Below are 807 nucleotides of genomic sequence, written 5' to 3'. Positions count from 1 at the left end.
GTCAGCCCCCACACACAGTCTCTGCCCATGACGTGTGCATGTACACGCCATATCATACACCCTGGTTGCTGTCACACGCGGTCTCACATACCAGTACACTCTTATACTTGCACATCATAACCCACTATCATGAAGGGTGACACGTGCTGTCTCACACGGCCTCACGCCATCACCAGAGAACCACAGGCACCATTGCACACCCCACCTACCACGGCTCTTTATTCAGTCCCACTCAGACTCACGCCTCCAACTTCAGGACTTTGGTGCTTTATTTTACAAATCGTTGAAGGTCCAGACCAAGGGGCGTGGGGGGCCCAGAGGGTTGGGTTGTAGAGAAACTGCTGGCTCCACGCGGAGAGGGACCGTACCCCCGCTCTGAGGCCATGCTCTGTGTCCTCATGAGCTGAGTGGTGCAACCACAGTGCTGGTGGTGGTGGGAGGCATGGGGCCTGTGGGGAAGGAACCTGTGGGTGAACCCAACAGGGGCCCGGGGAAAGGCATGAGGTGGCTGACAGGCCCTGACAGCACCACGGGGCCCAGGCCTTGGTAGAGATGGGCAGTACCAGGTGGGCCCAATGTCAAGCCTGAGGCCACTTCCCCAAAATTCCCACCATCGCTGCCCCCAGCCACCACCATGAAGCCACCAGCCGGTGCATCAGCTGGTCCTGTGCCTCCCAGACTCGACCCTCGTTTCTTTTTTCCTTTTCCTGATGCCTTGCGGTTTCTAGTCTGGATACCATCCTTCCGCATGGTCAGTGGTCGGTTCACCTGATGAAAGAGAGGCCATGAGTGTTCCCCAAACTCAGA

General features: G+C 57.5%; 1 protein-coding gene across 1 annotated transcript in view; it reads right to left on the bottom strand.

Annotated features, from left to right (window-relative positions):
* Window positions 1–251: 251 nt before the first annotated feature.
* Window positions 252–807, bottom strand: part of GATA1 (GATA binding protein 1 (globin transcription factor 1)) — a 7,245-nt gene continuing 6,689 nt past the window's right edge. The window contains 1 exon segment of the mRNA XM_006758868.2: window positions 252–768. Within this exon segment, the coding sequence (XP_006758931.1) occupies window positions 397–768 (372 nt within the window). The 3' untranslated portion in view covers window positions 252–396.

Source organism: Myotis davidii, unplaced genomic scaffold, assembly GCF_000327345.1.
Source record: "Myotis davidii unplaced genomic scaffold, ASM32734v1 scaffold855, whole genome shotgun sequence".
Classification (NCBI taxonomy): domain Eukaryota; kingdom Metazoa; phylum Chordata; class Mammalia; order Chiroptera; family Vespertilionidae; genus Myotis; species Myotis davidii.
Note: the sequence above shows the minus strand (reverse complement) of the source record. Positions and strands in the feature narration are given on the sequence as shown.